The sequence below is a fragment of the Pristis pectinata genome, chromosome 28, assembly GCF_009764475.1.
Source record: "Pristis pectinata isolate sPriPec2 chromosome 28, sPriPec2.1.pri, whole genome shotgun sequence".
In the NCBI taxonomy this organism is placed as follows: domain Eukaryota; kingdom Metazoa; phylum Chordata; class Chondrichthyes; order Rhinopristiformes; family Pristidae; genus Pristis; species Pristis pectinata.
Genome location: NC_067432.1, coordinates 562,524 through 583,140, shown reverse-complemented (window position 1 = coordinate 583,140; position 20,617 = coordinate 562,524). Strand labels below are relative to the sequence as shown.

General features: G+C 45.4%; 1 protein-coding gene across 2 annotated transcripts in view; it reads left to right on the top strand.

The window, feature by feature from the left end:
* gatm (glycine amidinotransferase (L-arginine:glycine amidinotransferase)) overlaps positions 1 to 20,370 on the top strand; it is a 46,457-nt gene extending 26,087 nt beyond the window's left edge. For both annotated transcript variants that reach the window (XM_052040179.1, XM_052040180.1), the window contains exons 3-9: positions 5,073 to 5,268; positions 7,269 to 7,459; positions 8,140 to 8,277; positions 8,472 to 8,636; positions 9,805 to 9,868; positions 10,913 to 11,029; positions 14,811 to 20,370. In XM_052040179.1, the coding sequence (XP_051896139.1) occupies positions 5,073 to 5,268; positions 7,269 to 7,459; positions 8,140 to 8,277; positions 8,472 to 8,636; positions 9,805 to 9,868; positions 10,913 to 11,029; positions 14,811 to 14,923 (984 nt within the window). In that variant the 3' untranslated portion in view covers positions 14,924 to 20,370. The remainder of the gene's footprint in view (positions 1 to 5,072; positions 5,269 to 7,268; positions 7,460 to 8,139; positions 8,278 to 8,471; positions 8,637 to 9,804; positions 9,869 to 10,912; positions 11,030 to 14,810) is intronic.
* The last annotated feature ends 247 nt before the right edge of the window (positions 20,371 to 20,617 follow it).

The following is a 20,617-nucleotide window of genomic DNA, read 5'->3' as shown; positions in this document are numbered from 1 at the left end:
ACCCTGCCCATAATTCCATGACCTCTCATCTTATTAATCAGTCTCTTGTGAGGCACCTTATCGAAGGCCTTTTGAAAGTCTAAATACACAACGTCTACCGCCTCTCCCTTATCCACCCTACCTGTGATTTCTTCAAAAAACTCCCAATAGGTTGGTCAGACAGGACCTCCCCTTCACAAAACCATGTTGACTAGGTCCTATCTTGCCTTGCGCCTCTAGGTATTCGGTAACCTCCTCCTTGAGGATAGACTCCAATAATTTTCCCACCACTGATGTCAGACTAATAGGTCTGTAGTTGCCTTTGTGCTGCCTCCCACCTTTCTTATACAACGGAACTACATTCGCTACCCTCCAGTCCTCCGGAACCATACCAGAATCTATCGATTCCTGAAAAATAATCGCCAATGCCTCCGCTATCTCCACAGCCACCTCCTTCAGAACCCGGGGATGCACCTCATCCGGTCCGGGAGACTTATCAGCCTTAAGCCCCTTTAGTTTTCCAAGCACCTTCTCCCTATTAATCTCAATTGAACTCAGCTCCAATTCGTGAGACTCCTGACTAACGGGCACATTGCTTATGTCCTCCACGGTGAAGACCGATGCAAAATATTCATTCAATTCCCTTGCCATCTCACTATCATCCATTATAATACCTCCTGCACCATTATCAATTGGTCCTATGTCAACCCGTGTCTCTCTTTTATTCCTTATGTATTTAAAAAAACTCTTAGAATCCTTCCGAATGTTGTCCGCCAGCTTCCTTTCGTAACTCATCTTTGCTTTCCTAATGACCTTCTTAGTTTCTCTCTGCAGATTTTTAAAATCGTTCCAATCTTCTGTTTTCCCACTAATTTTTGCTACTTTGTACGCCGCCCCTTTTGCTTTTATTTTATCCTTCACCTCCCTCGTTATCCACATCTGTGCCTTTTTTCCATTCAAAACCTTCTTTTTTCTTGGAATATATCTGTCCTGCATTGTCCTTATTTCCTGTAGAAATTTCTTCCATTTTTCCTCTGCCGTCCCTCCAGCTAACTTACTCCTCCTTTGCAGACAAAGAAACAAGTACTAAAAGTTTACAGACAAACAGGAGATTATACAAACATATAAGCAAGCATAAAGAAAGCTACAAGAAAATACACAATAAAATCAATTGAGTAAGGAGAGTACATCGCATTCATGCTGGTCTGCAGTGTCAGATGCAATCAGGACATCATCCACATATTGTATGATGGTCGAATCAATGGTTGGCAAGTCCCTCAGATGTCTTGGAGCCATGTGGTAGATGGTTGGGCTGTTGTGGGACTCCTGTGGCAGCCTCGTCCTCTGGTATTGCTGTCTGTTGACTGCGAAAGCCGACCACAGTTGACACTCAGGCACCAGGGGTACAGACCAGAACCCGTTGACCACGTCAATGACTGTGAACCACTTGCGAGGTGGTTTCAGTGCATTGAAAATGGTTGATGGGTTGGCCACAAGGGGTTAATGTATCAGTACATTGATAGGCAACCCTGTAATCCACTGTCAGTGTCCAGGTGCCAGTCACTTCCTTAACAGGACAAACCGGACTGTTTGATAGACTGTGAGTTTTGACAAGAATTCCTTGTTCCTCCAGCTGATTAACGATGGGTACAATACCTTCTGTAGATGTTCTGCTGAGAGAATACTGCTTCGTACATGGGGGGGGGGGGTGCACCTTTCCAATAAACATGATGGGGTCCATTTCCAGCAGGCCACAGTCATTTTGTCTTTTGACCATATTGGGTGGTTTGTTAGTTCAGATTTGACCAACTGCATTAGGTTCCAGACAACCTTTACCCTTCATGAATTCAAGGGTGGAGTTTAGGGTCAACAAGGCATCCATTTCAAGGAGAGGTTGCGAGATATCTCCCACCCAGAATTGTATTTTTCATAAAGTTGCGCCTCAACTGGTCTGGTTTTGGTTCGAGCCATCTTCTGTCCTTCAGCACCACAGGCACATCTGCAAATATTGGTCTCTGTACTTTGCATTTTTGGGCAATGGTTTTGGTTCTACATGTTAGCTCAGCTCCGGTTTCTAAGAATTCAGCACATTTGTTTTCAATCAGTAGTGTAACATATAGACCGTCTGTTTTTTGCTCTGTCAGGGCAAGCAAGGGCTGCAGGGAAGGAGTTGGTCATTTTTTGACCTTGAGACTGTTTCCAAAAGTTGCCTTCATTGATTAATAGTCAGCTGATGAAACTGTACTGTCAGGTCAGGGTCTTCCGACACTGGTGGAGCTGATGCTTGAGCTTATTTCCATTGACCACCTTATTTTCTGGCCCAACACTTTGAGCCCGATGCCCCATTTGACCACAACAGTGACGTGCTCCTCCAGGGACTTGGTCTTGCTTCTGTTGTTGGTCAACAGGTAGTCCAGCCTGTAAAGTCCTTCCTCAGACTTCCATGTCTATTTCCACTTGGTTAACGATATTCACTTACTGGCTGTATGAAGTGTTAGGTTCATTATGATTTGATTTTGTTAACCTGACCATTCCGGCAACGTCTGGCTTCAGGCTGTCCATAAAGGTTGACTTCAGTGGACCGTAGTCAGGTCCCTCTCTCATCTTCATTTACCGTTGGCCCTCCTGATGGGTTCAGCCACATTGTTCTGAAGCATTCCTCATATTCAGAGTTCTGCTTGCAGCTGACTACCTTTCTCCAGTCTGTTGGTGTTGGGATTTGTTTGTGCAACCACAGCTTAATGGCATTCCAACCATCTTGGAGATTTGCTTACCCTCCCCTCTTTCAGTATAAACTTGTGCATCAACTGTCTGATTTGACGAGGAGGTAACATATTGGCCAGAATTTGGATGCCATCATATGGGTGCAGGTTGTATATATTCTTACTATGCAGAAATTCAGTCCAGGTCTTTGAACCTCCTATATTAGGAAATGGAACCTCTTTGGACAATCTGTCAAACTTCTCAGGTTCAGCAGATTGGTGAGAAAATGCTTGTCTTCTTTCATAGGATCCATCGCCATTCCTGTGCAGCTTCACTTGCGTGGTCTTTATTGGAGCCATTCGAGGCACGGCTGCCAATTCTGTTATCTCAATGTTGGCATCATCACTTGAACCACTGGAGGTGGCTGTAGGATCTGTCATGTCTATTCTGCAATTCCTCTACATTTGGATAGAGGTGCTGCTTTGGATCATTGCCCAATGTAGGGGGTATATCCCAAGGGGGAGGGTCAGTGACAGGACCACCCCACTGAGGACCTCGCTGTGCTTCTCCACACTGTGTCTGTCAGTCTCTGAGCTTCGTACACTTCAACTCAGTCACACTTCTGCTTTTGTTTTCTCACTTGTTCAGTTAACTCACAGATTTTCTCTTTAGATTTTTCCCAGTCTTTATCATGTCGCCTCGGTAACTGAACAGGTTCTCTTTTCTCTGTGAAAAGACTGCTAATGTCCGTCCAGTCTTCTTCTTTCCTCAGGCGTCCTCTGCATCTTACCCTGTTGCCCTTTTAATATCATCCAGCAGCCAGATTCCATTAGACTCGGCATTGATGGTTATTTCGTTCTGATTTCTTCACTAAACTTATTCAGTTGGAATATGTTGTTTAGATAAGAACTGAAACCCACAGTCACCTGTTCACGTGTAACAACTGGAGGTTGTTCCCCTCTTTCTGCAGTAGGTTTCTTCCCCAATTGGGCTGTGGCTTTGAGTCTATTCCTACTACACGTGTAGACAGAGAACAATTGTTCGTGACCGGGGGCGGGGGGGGGGGGGGGGCGCCGACTGCCTGCATGACCGGGGGGGGCTTCAGGCCACGTGACTGGTGATTATACAAACATACAGTATAAGCAAGTGTAAAGGAAGCTAAAATACAAGGAAAAACACAATCAAACAACAATCTGAATCCTAATCTAACACTGTGCACCAGAATCCAAGAACTGTACCGCCCAGGAGCAGAACATGGAACTGTACCGCCCAGGAACAGAACACTGAACTGAGCTTCTGGAGGAACTCAGCAGGTCAGGCAACATCTGTGGAGGGAAATAGTTGACATTTTGGGCCAAGACCCTTCATCTGGACTGGAAGAGCAGAGAGGAGATAGGCAGTATAAAGACGTGAGGGGGTCAGGTGAGGCTCCAGGATGCAGGTCACCTCTCACTGTATCTAGTGTCCTTGAGTGGGAGCTGGTATGTCAGGTGAGGGATTCCACCACAGACAAGTGTTTGTAGCAAGCAAAACAAGTATTGAAACTGAGCACTAAAGGCAGAGCAGTGTTATCGTGTTGGTCAGAAAGTGTGCACTCAGAGTGGAGTGGGTGAGTATCTGTCTCCACTCCGCCCATCCCTAGGTCTCTGGAGGTAAGGTGCCAGATGGCTTCACAGGAAAGGACTCCCGAGCTAACCGCCAGAAGCCTGGTTCACATCCCTGCTCTCTCTCTCTCTGCACTGGAAACTCCCAGCAGGTTAGACAGCATCAATGGTAGAAGGTACAGAGTTAGTATTTCACATCAAAGACTTCATCAGAATTGAAATGTTAACTTTCTCCCCACAGATGCTGCTTGATCAACTGAGTATTTCCAGCAATGTCTTTTTTTAATTTCAGATTTCCAGCATCTGCAGGTTTTGGGTTTGAGTGGGGGGTGGGAGGGTGAGGGAGTGGGGGAGGTGAGAGGGGTGGGGGTAAGGGTGTGCAGCTTGAATGAAAATGAGTAAGTTAAAAATGCAGTTGCAAGTTTGCTTCATTCAATAGACAACTTTTGTCCATAACAGAAGAAAAAGTGACTTCTTATAAAGCATCTGTTTCCTACAATTGTGACTGAAGAATCTGTTGTAATGTGTCGAATGAGGTGAAGCTTTGCTTTACAAACCCCAGGCATAACATCCGGAACAGACAGAAATGTGATTTAGGAAGTCACCTGAAATAATGGTGCACACCTGCGTCACTGGATTGAGTGTCAGCAGGTAAAATGCCCTCGAGTCTCTGTGGGGAACCCACAAGCCCGGTGCCAGGGAAGCTGGTAACTAATTTAGAAATGAGTTTTTCTCTCCTTTCCTACTGACTGAAAGGACTGCTCTGATGAACGTTTCCTCTTTCAGGCTAATACCTATGAAAAATATTGGTCCTTCTACCAGCAATATGGAGGCCAGAGATTTCCTAAAGAGCATGTGAAGAAAGCTGTTGCTGAAATTGAAGAGATGTGTAACGTTCTCCGTGGTGAGGGAGTGATTGTCAGACAGCCCGAGGTCATCGACTGGTCTGAGAAATATAAGACACCAGACTTTGAATCCACAGGTAAATGCATTTTGTATTTTCTTGAAATATTGTCTGAAGCTGAATGATGAATCCAAGTAAAGCTTCTGTTTAGTAAGAAATAAAAACAGAAACTGCTGGAATCACTCGACAGGCCAGACAACATCTGTGGGGAGAGAAACAGAGCTGATGTTTGAATTGAAGACTCTTCATCAGGTCTTTGATGCGAAACATAATTCCGTTTCTCTTTCCACTGATGCTGCCTGACCTGCAGAGTGTTTCCAGCATCTTCTGTTTTTATTTCAGATTTCTAGCTTCTGCAGTTTTTTGAAGTACCAATGCGTGCTGAGGTACAGCTAACTCGTGAGGACACAACACTTCCATTTCCTCAGGTCATAGAAGGGACATCCAGAGGCTCTGGGTAAACTTCCACCATCGCCATCCACCAGTGGACCTTCCCTTTGTCTACTCCTGATGACACTGATGGTCCTTCAGCACACCACTGCCAGGATCTTATTATGTTAGTCCAGCCAGTAATTTAACCATGAAATAAACAGATGATAAGGCGTTAACAGAACTGTGGAGCCTGGTCACCTCCTGCCCACACTGGGGTTGGGGGATACCAGTAGAGAGCAGGAACCACAGTTAATATTTTCTCTCTCTTCCTGGGCCCCTGAGGCCCTTTGCAGCAATCATACCAATGACCTGACAGATCTGTTGTGACAGAGGAGGCTCTTCGGCCCATTGATCCAGTTCTATCACTCCATTACATTTCCTCCTTCATGCTCGGGATGTGAGAGTCACTTTCACAGCCGGTGTTATTCCTCACACCGTGAAGAAGCTTCAGGTGGTGGTAGGGACCTGCTGGAACCACTGTAGTGCACATTGTGCAGGGAATCTCCACTGATGTACGTGGATCTGCCTTTGTTGCGTCACTGATTCAGCTGAGCTAAACCACAGAACTTTATTAAAGTTTGTTAATGATAAAAGGAGTTGTGGGGAGGACATAGTGTCACATTTAAAGGACATTTGGACAAGTTTGTGGATAGGAAAGGTTCAGAGGGATATGGGTCAAATGCAGGCAAATGGGACGAGCTCAGGAAGGCACCTTGGTCAGCAGGGCCAAGTCGGGCCAAAGTGCTTATTTCCCTGCTGTATAACTCTGTGATTCTAAAGGGGTTATGTCAGTGGGTAAATGTTTGGCAGGTGGAGTGTAATGTGGAGAAATGAGAGGTTATCCACTTTGGAAGAAGGAATGGAATTTTTACTTGAACGGTGTGACACTATGAAATGCTGGTGTCCTGGGTGTCCATGTACATAAAATTAACAGCAGGTACAGCAAGTAATTTGGAAAACAAATGGAATGTTGGCCTTTAGTGAGGGGAATGGAACATATAAAAGTAAATTTGTTTCACCACAAATGTACAGGACTTGGAGACTTCTGGAACCCTGGGTAGGGTTTTGGTCTCCTTGTTTAAAGATGTACTTGTAGGGGAGGCTCCCAGGAACATCAGACTGATTCTTGGTGAAAAAGGGTGGTTTTCAGATTTAGTCTCAGGGTTCAGGAAAGTGAAAGATCATCTTGCAACTGAGGATTCTGGATGGTAGACACTGAGAGGATGTTTGGGGGTGTGTAGCTGACAGGGGAATCCTTTCAGAATAGGGGGTCACCTATTTAAAATGATGAGTAATTTCTTCTTTGAGGGTCAAGAATTCTTCACCACAGAAAGCAGTGGAGACAGTGATTGATTTTATTCAAGGCTGGGATAGAAAGACTTTGGTCAGTGAGTGGGGGGGGGGGGGGGTCGAAGGTTATAGAGATTGGTCAAGGATGCAGAGACAGCGGGTGATAACCCCAGTGTGATAATTGGGTAATTGGGGTATGGGGGAAGGAGCTGGGCAACTGGAAGCTTTAACATTGATAACCTTGATGAACACAAAGGCCTTTCCAGGCTGCCCCTCCAATGATAAAATCGTTGTCCATACTCTGAGGCAGACAGTCGCAGTTGATGCTGCCCTGAGCTCGCTCACTCCTCTCTCAGGAATGTACGCTGCCATGCCAAGGGACATTCTGCTGGTGGTGGGCAATGAGATCATCGAGGCGCCAATGGCTTGGAGAGCTCGTTTCTTTGAGTACAGGGCGTATCGTCCACTCATTAAGGATTACTTCCTGCGTGGAGCCAAGTGGACGACTGCCCCCAAGCCACAGATGTCGAACGAGCTGTATGACCTGGTAAGAGGGGAGTTCCCACAGGGCGAGTCCATCGTATGCCAGAGTGGATGTTCATGCTCAATGTGTGTAAGGGTGGGGGGTCTGGTGGGCTGGGAGGGGAAATCGGAAGGAATCAGGACCCTTAATCCTAGGGATGCATGAGGAGGACGTGTCTGCCCATAGCATGAAGGACGGATGCCCACTGCCAGCACACCCCAAACACATCCACCTTGTGGGTCACCGTGGTTACCTGTCTCCCACTTGCCACTGGTCACAACGCTGATCAGTCAGTTGCCAACTCCATTGGGAGTCTTCCTGGAGTCTTGGTCACATGACCTTTGCTTCCTATTCCTCTGTCAAGTTAAACCTTTCTTCCCCAACTGCAACGTTTTTAAGTAATAAACAAGTTTTCAAAGAAAATGATTTATAAAACTACCTAGTGAGTTTTCTTGTGAGCTGCTTGCAGCAGTTTCTTGGAAATTAATCTTTGATCTTTGGAGATTGCTGACAAGTTGGCAACTCCAGTCAGACCAGTGGAGGCCACAGAACCTTCAACAGAGGACTGGTGAATGAAGTTCCCATCAGGGTGGGCACTGCGAGAGCACTCAGAATTTGGGTGGAGAGAGATGTCGTGATTTGCATTCTGAACATTGTCTTCCTGCATTGAGAACCCGGATGTGAGCCAAGTGTCGTTTGTGCAGGATTACCCTATTCTCTCTGTGGAGGACAGACATAAACTGGCTGCTGAAGGGAAATTTGTGACCACCGAGTTTGAACCCTGCTTTGATGCTGCTGATTTCATGAGAGCCGGGAAGGATATATTTGTACAAAGGAGCCAGGTAGGCACATTCTGCCCTCGACACGAGGTCCCTCTGATGTGGGCTGGCTTCAATGGTTTCTCCCACACCAGTTCTGGACAATTTTCCCACTGATCTCAGCCTGATCCTCTAATTCTGTGCACAGATACTTTGTATTTTATTCTTAACTCCAAGAAATCAGGATCCAGTGCGATAAGGTGGTTTTACTTTTCCAGGTGACTAATTTCCTGGGGATCGAGTGGATGCGGAGACACCTTGCTCCGACATACAGGGTCCACACCATCTCCTTCAAGGATCCAAACCCCATGCATATCGATGCAACTTTCAACATCATTGGACCTGGCTTGGTCTTGTCAAACCCCGACCGCCCCTGTCGTCAGGTGAGGTCACTGACGTGTTGCTGAGTTTAATTCTGGTAAGATTTAGGATCAGATTTAAAACAAAATGTTTCAGTATGAAGTATTCTCTTCATATTGCCTCTCACTGTCTGCTTTTAAAGACTAATACATTCCAACATAACAACTTATAAGAAGTTTCATCTGAGTCTCAGGCACATCCCAAACTTCTAGAAAATAATTGGTCCTTTTATTGCAGACACTAAACTTGTGGTAAAAGTTTGGCTATCCCGCACCCTCCAGTAACCTGAAATGGTTACTGCAGAGTACGAGAGGATCCATGGTCTTTGTTTCTCAAGACTATGTCCATGCTACAGGCTGTTTCCTCCTGTGACACAGGCCATGAAGCGGCCATTACTTAAATGTCTAAAACTAGAGGACGTGGGTTTAGGGTAAAGGAGGAAAGAGGTTGGAGTCTGAAGGGCTGGTGGAGGCAGAGACTCTCATGACATTTAAGAAGCTTTAGACAAGCACGTGTATCACCAAGGCACTGAGGCCCTGGACCAAGTGCTGCAAGTAACTAAGTAGTTAATGGTCATCCTGGACCTGATGGACTGAGATGCCTGTTTCTGTGCTGTGTGACTCTCACCTGGATCTCTGCATTGGCAGGTTTGATTTTTGGGGCTTTGCCCTGGCACTCAGACAGGACAGTTTCAGAAGGAAATGTTCTGATGATGACCCACACCCTTGGTACCCAGCCAGTGGGCCCTCTACACTGGGATCAGAGGATGAAACCTGACCTCTGCACTCCCATCTGTTGAAATACTGGAACCACAACGCAAGCTCACAGGGGGAGAGAGTGCACTGTGTGACCGCTGTCCAGCACCCCAGCAGCTGGGGATCACAGGGATTAGTGATGATGGGGCCACTAAGGAATAAAGGAGACAAATTGCCATAAACATAGAGCAGAATTTGATGCAACACACAAAATGTGCTGGAGGAACTCAGGAGGTCGGGCAGCATCTGTGGAGGGAAATGAACAGTTGACATTTTGGGCCAAGACCTTTCATCAGGACTGGAGAACATCAGCAGAATTTGATGTTGGTCTTTGTGGATGAAGTTTCAGTTTGTGCATCGTTACTTGTGTGGGATTGGGTGCAGACTCCCGGAACCTGTGGTCACCCCTCTCTCATCAACCACTTTCAACTTTCAGATCGATGTCTTCAAAAAAGCTGGCTGGACTGTTGTCTCTCCCCCTACTCCTCTGATTTCTGGCGGTAGGCACCAAAGCTTTATTTAACTAATAGATCTTGTGAAACAAACTCAGGCACTTCAACCTGGTAACGAATGCTGGGTTAAGGAGTTACTTTGGGATCAAAGGCTGCAATGTTTGGTTCATACCAATGTGATGTATCCCGTTTCTGGCACAATGCCTGAAATCAGCCGAACTTGTAGAAACAGATCAGAGACATTTAAGTAGAGTTCTATTGATATAAGATGAGTTTCCATAATCCTTTGCGCTGATGTAAGGGGTGGGGGAGCCAGTCCATATTGTACAGGCCAGACTCAAGTCTGACTGATCCTGCATTGAGTTTATGCTAAGAGTATTCAATTGCAGTTTTTAAAGAAGATTCTTAAGATCCATCTTTCTTAGGTACAAATAATCATGTTTTAAAAGTTTCCTACAGATCAGAATTCTCCTGTGTGTTTTGGGTGTAGGGACTTGGCATAGCCTGAACCAGGACCCAGGCTGCAGATGTCCCCAAGGTCTGACACGATGCCCCAAAGGTCTGGTACATCAGGACAGGCCTCGCATTGCCCCGGCGCTCACAGGCTGACCTTCCATGTTCACTTCCACAGGCAATGAACTGCTGTAGGCTGGGGTGGGAGATGATTGGGGTTGAGGAGCAGATTAGGGGATGAGTTTTGGGAGAGCATCAATGTGGGCAGGGTGATCACTGGTGAGGAATCTAACTTGAGGAAGATTGATGTCTTGGATTCCCCAGTTCTGGCCTGGTGGGGAGTGGGTTCATCGACCTGTCCTCAATTTGGACCATCAGATTTCTTTACAAAAGGTGGACACAGAGTGTGTGCTTTATTAGAGTAATACAGCACAGAGATATCCAGACACAGACTGTTCTGGAGAAAGCTTGTGGATGGTATGTATTGTTTGCAAATGTTAAATGTTTATTTTCCTAAAAAACGTGTAAAGAAACAACCCTCTTATTTTAAAAAAAAACACAAATCTTGGCAGCCAGTTTGTGAAATCATTCTGTATTTGGAGAGGCCCAATCTTGTGCTTTTCCCATTAAACCCTCCAGATCATCCCCTGTGGATGTCTTCAAAGTGGCTGTCCATGAACGTGCTGATGCTGGATGAGAAGCGAGTCATGGTCGAAAAGAATGAGACTACAATTCAAAAGATGTTTGAGAAACTAGGTAATGACTTTTACAATTTTTTTCTTCTTTGATAAAACATGCAACCATTGTCCATGTGTTTTGTACTCCTAGGAGTGGAAGAATTGTGGTGACTGTGTGTTAACTCTCAGTGTAATCTCCAAGAATATTCACCACTTGCCAACTGGTACTCCATCTCTTGGTGCAAGTGGCTATGCCAGTTTCTCTTCCTTTACCTTGAACACACAGCTACTGTATCACAGTGGTTTACTTTCTCCTGAAGAATAAGGGGATGTTCCTGAATGATGGGTCACAGCCAGACTGGGGAGAGACAAAGTACGTGACAAGCTGCTGAAAATTGGGAACAGAAGTTTGTTCTTCTGATTATTTGAGTCCATGTTTTTCCTTCAAGCAGAACTGTAGCCACCTGTTGGTTTAGTCTCTCGCTAACTGAGGGAAGAGTCCTGCTTCCTACAATAGTGCGCAAGAGGAAGAGACATTATCAGTAGGCAGAGATTTCCATTTCATTCCTTGGCACAATGTGACACAGCATTATTGCTGCCTCTCACTCAGTAATGTTTCTGGACCTGTGGCCTTTGACACAAAGCCACTGAGTAACTCTAGCTGAACTCTTGAAGTAGAGTCCAGCTCCAGAATCACTTCCATGTTTTGTCAGAAACTCTGATCACATCTTTTGGTAACTCCTGAATACTCACAGTTCACCTTTGAAATATAGTGGATCTTGGGAATTTGCCCCTTATATCACTTTCCTTATATAAACTTCCAGATTAATTAAATGCTGTCTGTACATCTCCAAGGCATGGAACCATGTTGCTTTTGATGAACAGTGTAGAGGAGGGCCAGGTCCAATCTACATGTGGAGAGGCAGGGATCAATTAAGGATAGTCAGTTTGTTAAGGGGAGATGGTGGAAATTGTCAAGGTGTATCAATGGGCTGTGTGGTTGATGTCATCCACACAAACTTCTTCTGACAAGATCCCACATGGAAGGCTGGCCTAAAAGGTGAGAGCCCGTGGGTTCAAGGCAAGTTGATGATCCAAAATTGACTTGGTAATTGGAAGCAGCGGTGATGAAAGGTTGATGATTCTGTGACGTGCAGTGTACTGTGGGGATCAGTGCAGGGACACTCGCTGTTTGTTACTTACATATGATCTGGATATGAATGTAGGAGATGCATTGGTTTGCAGATGTCGCATTGATTGGTCGTGGTGTTGACGGCGAAGTGGGTGATCTTCAGTTACAGAACTATAACGAAGGGTTGGTAAGATGGGAAGAGCAATGGCTGAAGAAATGTGAGGAGACACATTTTGGTTGGACTAATAATGAATGGTAGAGCCCTAGGGAGTATTGAGGAACAGAGGGTGATCAAAGTTCCCTAAAAGGTGGCATTATGGGTAGGTAGGGTGGTAAAAGAAGGCATACAAGACAATTGCCTTCACTGGCTGCAGCACAGAGTATAAAAGCAGAAAAGTTATGGTGCAACTTTATAAAGGGTTGGCTCAGCCACAGCCAGAGTACTGTGCACAGTTCTGGTCACCGTCCTACAGGGTGCAGGGGAGATTCACCAGGATTTGGCTGGGGTGGAATGTTTCAGTTATGAGGAGAGACTGGAGAGGCTGGGCTTACATTCCTTGTGGAGGAAGCTGAGGGAACCAGTCCTATCCCTCTCCATAATTATTTTGAAACTAATGGAATTATGATCACTAGATCCAAAGTGTTCCCCTACACACACTTGTCACCTGCCCTGCCTCATTCGCTAAGAGGAGATCCAATATCACGCTCGCTCTTCTTGGGACCTCTACATATTGATTGAGGAAACTTCCCTGAACACATCTGACAAACTCTATCCCATCCAATCCCTTTAGTTTGGGAGTCCCAGTCAATATGTGGAAAGTTAAGATCACCTACTATCACAACCTCATGTTTCTTGCAACTGTTCGCTATCTCTCTACAAATTTGTTCCTCTAAATCCCGCTGACTATTGGGAGGTCTATAATATAGTCCCATCAACGTGGTCATCCCTTTCTTATTCCTCAGTTCCACCCACATTGCCTCAGTAGTCGAGCCCTCTAGTACGTCCTCTCTGAGCACTGCCGTGACGTTTTCCCTGATGAGTAATGCCACCCCTCCCCCTTTAATACCTCCCTCTCGTGTCTAAAACATCGTAACCCCAGAACATTGAGCTGCCAGTCCTGCCCCTCCTGCAACCAAGTCTCACTAATGGTTACAACATCATAATTCCACGTGCTAATCCATGATCCAAGTTCATCCAGTTTACTACAATACTCCTTGCATTGAAAGAGACACATCTCAGAACACGTCCCACCACGCTCATCAACCAGTCGATTTCTGTCTTTGCTTGTGGACATAACATCTACTTTCCCCACAGCCACTCTACTTGCTGCCCTGCCACTCTGGTTCCCACCCCCTGCAACTCTAGTTTAAACCACCCCCACCCCCACCCGAGCAGCACTCGCGAACTTTCCCAAAAGGATATTGGTCTCCCTCCAGTTCAGGTGCAACCTGTCCTGTTTGTACAGGTCCCACCTCCCCTGGAAGAGAGCCCAATGATCCAAAAATCCGAAGCCCTCCCTCCTGCACCATCTCCTTAGCTACGTGCTAAACTGCACTATCTTCTTATTTCTTGCCTCACTAACATGTGGCACGGGTAGCAATCCTGAGTTCACCACCCTGGAGGTCCTGTCTTTTAACCTAGCACCTAACTCCCTTAACTCACAGGACCTCGTCACCCTTCCTGTCTATGTCATTGGTACTGATGTGGATCATGACTTCTGGCAGCTTTCCCTCCCCTTTAAGAATGCTGTGGACTTAATCCAAGATGTCTCTGACCCTGGCACCTGGGAGGCATCATACCATCCGGGAGTCTCGTTCTCGAACACAATCTCCTGTTTGTTTCCCTAACCAATGAATCCCCTATCACTGCTGCACTTCTCTCTACACCCTTCCCTTCTGAACCTCAAGAGCCAGACCTGGCCGCTGTGGCTTTCTCCTGGTAGGTCATCCACCCCAACAGTATCCAAAACAGTATACTTGTTATTGAGGGGAACGGGCCACAGGGGTGCCCAGCACTGCCTATCACCTTTCCCTCTCCTGACAGTCACCCAACTACCTGCATCCTGCAACCTAGGTGTGACTGCCTCTATGTAACTCCTGTCTATCAACCCCTCAGACTCCCGAATGATCCGAAGTTCATCCAGCTCCAGTTCCCTAACATGGTCTGTAAGGAGCTGCAGCCGGACGCACTTCTCGCAGGTGAAGTCATCAGGAACACTGGAGGTCTCCCTGACTTCCCACAAGAGGAGCAGACCATTGCCCCGACTGCCATTCCCAGTGCTCTAACTGTGCAATAAGAAAGAGAGAGAGAACTGCTTTGTCCTTGGGTGGTCCTACCTTTCCAGAGGGTGGTTGAAATGCACTGCTGAGGGGATGGTGGCAGCAGAGACTCGCATAAAATTTAAAAGACACATTTCGATGAGCACTTGACCCGTGCCATGGAGGCTGTGGGCTGAGTGTGGGCAGATTGGATTAGCACAGGTCAGTATTGAGAGCTGGTATCTGCATCATGGGCTGAATGGCCTGTGCCCACTTTGTACGACTCTTACACACACCTTCCATTCTGTATGGCTGAAGAGTGAGTAGTCAACATTCATTTCTCAGTGGACTTTAATGAACAGATGCTTCCCAATTCTCTCAATGTTTGTCCACTTACAACAAGGCTCACTATTCTGCAGTGACACCAAGAGGAGTCCCACGTTAACTGAAAATTCTCATTTTTTTTTAGGCATTGCCACAATTAAAGTCGACATCCGGAATGCCAATTCTTTGGGCGGAGGCTTTCATTGCTGGACATGTGACATCCGTCGCCGTGGCACTCTCCAATCGTACTTCGACTGAGGATTGCAGGGAGTCCATCTATTAATAATTAAAAAGGCTATTGGAATATTGGTCTTTATCTCAAGGGGCCGGAACGCAAAAATGGTGAAATGACCTTGGTTCTATGAAATTGTGATTAATCTCCAGTCAGATGGAGGATAAATTATTCTCTAGTTTTACACCACAGATTCACCAGAATATACCTGGTGTAATTATGAAGGCAGGAGAAGGAGGCCATGAAGGCCTCTGTGTCTTTGCCAGTTCAACCTGTTCCTTCCCCATGGCACTGTAACTATTCCCTCTCCAATACCCGCTCAATTTCCTGTTGAAAGCACTGATTGTGTTTCTACCCTCCTACAATCCTACTCAAAGTGTTGACTGCATCCCCAGGCCCCTGACCCATCTGCTAATGGGAACAGCTTCTAACGAGCTTGGCTGAGCAAATGTAATTGAGCACCTGTAATAAAATCAGAGTTCTGCCATTCATGGTTATTTAGGGAAGTATCTCTTGACAGAGTTTTTGTAATAATCCTGGACAGGAAGAGGTAATTTGTCCATGTGGCCATTTAAAAATTCTGTGAAAAAGTTTCCTAATTCCTCATTATCCTGCCTTTCCCCTCAGACAGACTATTTCTACCCTTTAAATGATCACTTTTTAAGTTGTTGTTGAACATGTTGCCAAAGCTCCCTGATTATGTATTCCAGAGTACTATTCCAGAGTACAATCGCACGGTAACTTCCTTCCTCTCAGGGTGTCCCTGGCTCTTTTGTCAGTCACCCTAAATCCAAGTCTCTTGGTCACCAACCTTCCTGCCAATGGAGACAATGTGATAGAACATAGACCAGTTCAGCATTGGACAGGCCATTCGGCTCATGATGTTGGGCTGATCTTGATGCCGATTTATACTAAATGTCCTCCTGTGTATCATCCACATCCCTCCATTCCCTTCATATTTGTGTGTCTATCTAAAAGCCTCTTAAACTCCACCAAACTGCCTGCTTCCACGACTACCCCTAGTAACCCATTCCAGGCACCTCCCACTCTCTGTGTTTAAAAAAAAACACCCCTCATGCCACCTTTAAATCCACCCCCCCACCAAACCTTAAAAGCATGTCCTCCAGTGTTTGACATTTCTACCCTGGGGAACAGATTCTGACTGTCTACCCTATCTATACTTCTCATAATTTTACACACCTCTATCAGGTCTCCCCTCAGCTTCTGATGCTCTAAGGAGAACAACCCAAGTTTGTTCAACACCTACTTATAGGCAGCATCCTGGAAAACCTCTTCTGCACCCTCTCTGCAGTCTCCACATCCCTCCTATAATGGGGCAACCAGAACTACACACAATACTCCAAGTGTGGCCTGACTGAAGTTTTATGTAGATGCAGCATGACTTCCTTACTCTTATACTCAACATCCCTACCAATGAAGGCAAGCGTGCCGTACGCCTTCTTTACCACCTTATCCACTTGCATAGCCACTTTCAGTGAACTATGGACCTGGACCCCAAGATCCCTCTGTACCTCAATGCTGTTGAAGGGTCTACCATTTACTGTGTACTTTCTCCTTTCATTTGACCCCCCAAAGTGCAACACCTTACACTTGCCCAGATTAAACTCCATCTGCCACTTCTCTGCCCGTACCTGTAATTGATCTATATCCTGCTGTATTCTTTGATAGCCCTTTACACTGTCCACAGCTCCACCAATCTTTGTGTCATCTGCAAACTTGCTAATCCACCCATCCACATTTTCATCCAAACCATTGATATATATCACACACAACAGAGGACCCAGCCCTGATCTTTGCAAAATACCACTGGTCATAGACCTCCAGCCAGAATAACAGCCTTCCACCCCTACTCTGTCTTCTATGGACAAGCCAGTTCTGAATCCAGATTTGCAATTTACCCTGCATCTTTATCTTCTGAACCAACCTACCATGAGGGACCTTATCAAATGCCTTACTAAAGTCCATGTAGATAACATCCACTGCCTTACCCTCATCAAGCACCTTTGTCACCTCCTCAAAAAACCCAATCAAGTTTGTAAGCCATCACCTGCCCTGCACAAAGCCATACTGACTGTCCCTAATAAGGCCATGCCTTTTTAAGTATCCTCTCCAATAGCTTCCTTACCACTAATGTGAGGCTCACTGGTTTATAATTACCTGGATTATCCCTATTTCCCTTCTTGAACAAAGGCACAACATTCGCTACTCTCCAGTTCTCTGGGACATCACCTGTTGCTAATGAGGACACAAAGATCTTTGTCACAGCCCAAACAATCTCCTCACTTCTTTCACTATTCTGGGATATATGCCATCAGGCCTTGGGGACTTCTCCACCTTAATGACTTTCAGAAGACCCAGCACTACTTCCTCCTTAATCTCAAAATGTCCCAGCACATTTGCATGCCCCACTCTACCTACACTATCCTCCAAATCCTTCTCCTTGATAAATACTGAAGCAAAATACTCTACCTCAGCCACTTGCTCTGACTCCAAGCACAGATTCCCTCCTTTATCCTTGAGTGGATCTACCCTCTCCTTAGTTATCCTCTTAATGTAAGTATAAAATGCCTTGGGATTCTCCTTGATCCTGCTTGCCAAGGACATTTCATGGCCCCTTTTGGCCTTCCTAATCCCCTGCTTGAGCAGTTTCCTGCTAACTTTATATTCCAAAAGGGCCCATTCTGATTTTGGCTTCCTAAACCTTATGTATGCTTCCTGACTAAATTTTGGGACCTTTCGGGTCATCCAAGGTTCCCTGGCCTTGCCATCCTTGTCCTTAATCCAATTCTGAACTCTGATCAGCTGGTCTTTAAACCACCTGCACATGTTAGACGTGGACTTGTCTGACAGCAGCTAGTCCCAGTGGATATCCCTTAGCTCCTGTCTTATGTTGTAATTTGCCCTCCCCCAATTTAGTACCTTCCCGCAAGGTCCAATTTTATCCTTGCTCATAACATGATATCCCCGACTAGCCACAGAACCCCAGTGAGGACTTGACCTAAGTTATAAAACAAAACCTTCAGTGCAAACTTGCTTGCTTTTGTAGTCTATGCCTTTATTTATAAAGTCCAGGATAATCCAACTGCCTTTTTAATAACCTTCTCAATATAGCCAGACACCTACAGAAATGTGCTCATTTATTCTGATGGCATCTTCTTCTATTGCCTCTCTCCCTAAAAAAAACCTGAGTTTGAGAACAAAGTGAAAATTTCAAAGTTGAGATGGATACATTTTTGTTGGACAAGATCATTGAAACTTGTGGAATAAAGGTAGGTAGATCAGCCCCTGTGGAGCAGCAAGTCACCTGTTCCCCCCCCCTACTTACCCACATTAATCTAGCCCAAACCTGAACATAGGTTGGGATTAATTTGGTCAAACACATAGAACATGCATGAACTGTAGTTTGTATTTGAACAGTGATCTCTGTTCAAAGCTGCTTTTTATCTCCCTCTCCCTCTCCCTGGGAAGTGTGTTCAAACTTAATTGTAATCTGCAACAAAGGTCCTCTGGCTGATTTACAAACATTTCCTTCTCATTGAATAACTCTGGCTTCTTGGTTCCTCTTGAGAAAGTCATGAGTTATTTAGAGGTTTTTGTGAAGCTGTTCTTGCTCTTCACATACTGTTGATATCCTCATGCTGGAATTTTGGCAAGTCACTCCACTGGATTCAACATTTTTAATTAAATTGAGGACCATGTTTGTATTTAATATGGGAATTGGCGGATTTGCAATGCTCATTTTTTAATTTTGTCTGAGATTTCATTTGGCAGCTGAATGTATCAAGGCAAATGATTTGGCATTGACCAGTGTCCAACATAAAATGACTCTCTGTTGCCCCCTGGTGCAGAGCCACGGCTTTTTTGAACAAACCTGAGAGGTGGAGTCACATCCAGGCCTCACCTACCTCAGACAGCTTCCCACTTGGTTGAACATACCAAAGAAATGTGGCTTCACACCAACTTGAGAGATTCATTGCAGAATGCTGCTCCCCCTACCTGTACCATACAATTGGAAAATAATTCTTTTTCCCTCAGATTAAAATGCAGAAATTCCAGGATAAGACAGAAAATTCAGGAGAAAAAAATCTCATTTGGTCAGGCAGCATCTGTGGAGAGAGAAACAAGCCAACAAAGGATCACAGAGCTGAGGTGTTAACTGTTACTCTCTCCACAGTCACTGCCTGACCATCAGACCATTTCCATTGTTTTCTGTTTTTATTTCAGATTGGCAGCATCTGCAGTTTTTTTGATGACCATTTCCAGGATGATGTGTCTCGCCTGGAAACTCACTGGGCACGTTCAGATGTGTCTCCTGGTATCCTGATCCAGCTTCCACACTGGGGGCCTGTGACAGCCTCCCTGTACAACAGAAGGTTGTGGGGGAACTTGAACCATGTTGTTTCAGGGCACTGGTGAGACTGCAGTGGAGCAGTGTCAGACTGAATGTCCTGCTACACCTCCCCTCCCCACCACCGCTTCCCTGCTCCACAATTGTCCATATCACTGGCCCCAACATCACCCACCTCTCAATCTGCCACCATAGAAGCTCCACTCCCCATCCCCTTCCACAACTGCCTCCCCTGGCCACACGCGCTACACCCAATCAAACTTTGGGTGCAGTAGAATTCCTGGGCATATACTTGTAATCAGCTTTGTGTGCATCTTCTCAATGTGAAGCTCTTAATTGGTAGAGTGCTTTAATTGACCGGAATGCCCTATCATTTGTCTTAATTTAATTTGTTTTAAGTCTTTCCTTGTTTTTCCTGAATGCTGAAGTCACTTGAATGCCAGAGTATTGCATGTAGTACAGGCTGTCAAACATTACTTGAAGTCACTGCTGCCTGAGGAAATGTGTTGTGCTCCAGCTTTGAAAAAATCATGAAAATTAGTTCCTGGAAACAAAGCTTTCTTACTGGAAATTTCACTGCTGTAAATGGATTGAGATCTAGGGTTTAAAAAAATCCGGAGGTTTTCTAAACAGAATCCAACAGAGGGTGCTGCAGTCTGCAGACTGTGTGACCAGAGGCAACGTGGAACTCAGCAGCTCCCAACCAGCAGCATAGAAACAGGCCCTTCGGCCCTCCATGTCTATGCCGGCTCCTGGCTCCACCTCCCCACACAGGCGTTCTTTACTCCTCTGGTCAGCAGGACCTGCCAAAGGCACTCGATGCTCTGGGAGAGGAAACTCCAGATTAGAGCAGCTCTTCCCCCGATTCTCAATTCCCTATCCCTTTCCTTTGTGACTGCAGACAAATGCTTCCCAGGTACGTGGACTGGATCGTTTGCTGTTTAGAATGACAAAAATATTCTATAAACATTGTCTGTTCCCCAGAAACAAAATGACAAAAGTGAATGAGGTAATGGAATTGTGAACATATTTAATAATGCAAAGTTTAGTAAATGGTTTACTTGTATTTTATTGCGGTATGTTAAATGAGCATGCAAAATGTATACAATTCTTGTTCGTAATAAAATCTATTGAATTTTATTTCTGGAGGCTGTGTTGTGGTGAATTATAATCCTTGCTCCATTCATGGGGCTGAAAACTGGCAGAGTTTAGTGACAGGGAGGTGACAATATTGAGAGTCATGTTTTTTGGGCAGAAACTACATCATGGGCATTTAATAATTCCTGCAGAATTTCTAACCACAAATCATTGAATCCAGTCTCCATGAAATAGAGTCAGTTATGCAGCATGG